Source organism: Myotis davidii, unplaced genomic scaffold (assembly GCF_000327345.1).
Source record: "Myotis davidii unplaced genomic scaffold, ASM32734v1 scaffold12458, whole genome shotgun sequence".
Lineage (NCBI taxonomy): Eukaryota > Metazoa > Chordata > Mammalia > Chiroptera > Vespertilionidae > Myotis > Myotis davidii.
The window spans coordinates 1-2,038 of NW_006289440.1; the positions used below are offsets into that span (position 1 = coordinate 1).

The 2,038-nt window shown below is 56.9% G+C and overlaps 1 gene segment (V, D, J or C); it reads right to left on the reverse strand.

Annotated features, from left to right (window-relative positions):
* Positions 1-182: 182 nt before the first annotated feature.
* Positions 183-910, reverse strand: LOC107182818. The segment is given in 2 exon segments: positions 183-697; positions 825-910. Coding segments are annotated over 2 exon segments (561 nt in total).
* Between the last annotated feature and the right edge of the window lie 1,128 nt (positions 911-2,038).

Genomic DNA, 2,038 nt, shown 5'->3' on the forward strand with positions numbered 1-2,038 from the left:
TCCTGGGGCTTCATGAGCTCAGATGGGCTGGGAGACCTGGGGAGACCTTCGGACATGTGACCCATGAGAGGCCCTGTTACCATGAGAGGATAAGCAGGGTCGTTACACTGTGTGTGTGTCTCCCGCTGTGTGTCCCTCCACCCAGGCCTCTGTCTCCCACTCACACCCAGGCCCAGGCACCATCAGGGAAGCCGCCTCGTGTCAGAGTGAACCTGCTCTGTGCCACCCCCTGCAGAGTGGCCTGAGGCGGGAGGAGGGGCAGCCTGGGGAGCTGAGATCTGAGACCTGGGCCAGGCCTGCTCATGGCTTTGTCTACAGTTCTCCTGGGGCTGGCGGAGCGTGTGACCCAGACGGGGACGGGGTTTCTGTCCCACTTCCCCATCTGCCTGTGTCACTGTGAGATTGTCATCACTGGTACTAGACTGACAGTAGTAGTCTGCCTCGTCCTCGGCCAGGACCCCGCTGATGGTCAGGGTGTTTGTCTTCCCAGAGCTAGTGCCCGAGAATCGGTCCGGGATCCCTGAGGGCCGCTTGCTATCATCATAGATGACCGCCACAGGGGCCTGGCTGGGCTTCTGCTGGTACCAGTCAGTGTATTTTTTATCCAGTAAATCTCCAGTGCAGGTGATGCTGGCAGTCCCTCCCGGGGCCACTGACAAAGGGCCCGACTGGGTCAGCTCATAGGAGGCCACAGAGCCTGTAAGAGAGGAGAAGGGGGCGGGGGCTTGAGGATTAGGTCCCATTACCAGGAGGTTCCACCCGGAGGCTGTGCCTGGAGGAGCTCAGGGTTGGAGCAGGTCCAGCTCAGGTCCTGGGGGCAGCACCTGTGCAGAGAGTGAGCAGGGGGAGCAGGAGAGGGGTCCAGGCCATGGCGGAGACGCCCCGGGTTCAGCCTCTGAGCCCGCAGCTGGGCAGGTGGCCTCTGGGTGGCTCTTATGTTCTGCAAGCGGCTCCTCATGCAAATCTCCTCCTCCCTGCGGGCCTCCTGGACTGGCTGCAGCTGCTCAGGGCACAGCTGGGCTAATGGGAGTTCAAATAGGAGCCTCCCTCCAGCCTGTGCCAGTGCCCGGAGCTCTCCGTGGTGCTGAGGGAGATGGTGCTGACCACTGACCCAGCCCCTGCACACACCCCACGCTGACCCCTGACCTCCTGTCTGGGCTTGGGGAGAGACCTGGGGCCTCCACTGGGGATCAGATCACCCATGTGGGCGGGGCCTGCTCATAGGGACAGGGGCCAGTGGTCCTGCTGCTGCGTGAGGGGCAGACTCCATGCTCAGACCCATGAGCTTGGTCAGGGGCCTCTCAGGTCACCTTTTTCATGTTAGAAATCATAGGAGAGTTTTGGGATCTATTGAGGGAAAGAACACCCACAGCTTTGATAATACCAGATGGATGATTCCAGGAGAGATCAATAGCATTGAACCTCACAGAATGAATATTTTCCCTTAAAAAAACTGTTGAAAGAGGATCAGAAAACAAGTAATAAAGAGAAAACATTTGCAAACTCATTATCCAATGGACACCTCGAGTACAGAATATAAAAATCTCAAATCTAAACAGCAAGAACCAAGAAAACTACTACGATTTATGTAGAACATGGGTAGTTGTCAAGAAGAACCATGTAGTGAGGAAGATATATTGGTGGCAACAAGCACAGAAAAGATATTCATCCTTGGCCATTAGAGAAATGCCAATGACAATCCCGTGAGATTTCAGTTCCCGCGTCTCAGGTTGACTAAAGTGAAAGAAGGAGTGACCCACACTGCGGGCAAGGATGTGGAGAACTGGGGTCACTCACACGTGGCTGCTGCCCGTGGGAAATGGTACAGGCAGTCGGGAAAGCGTGGCCAGCTGCGGGAAGTGCTACCCTTGTCACTGCTGCACAACCCCAAGGAGCACTGGGGCACTGATTTCAGAGAAGCGACAACATATGTTCACAGAGAAAGGACAGGATGCTGTTCCCGGCACCCGTGGGCATGACGTGCCCAGAGAACATGCGATGCCCGTGCCGGGTGGAGGGCCCACAGCACCTGGCACAC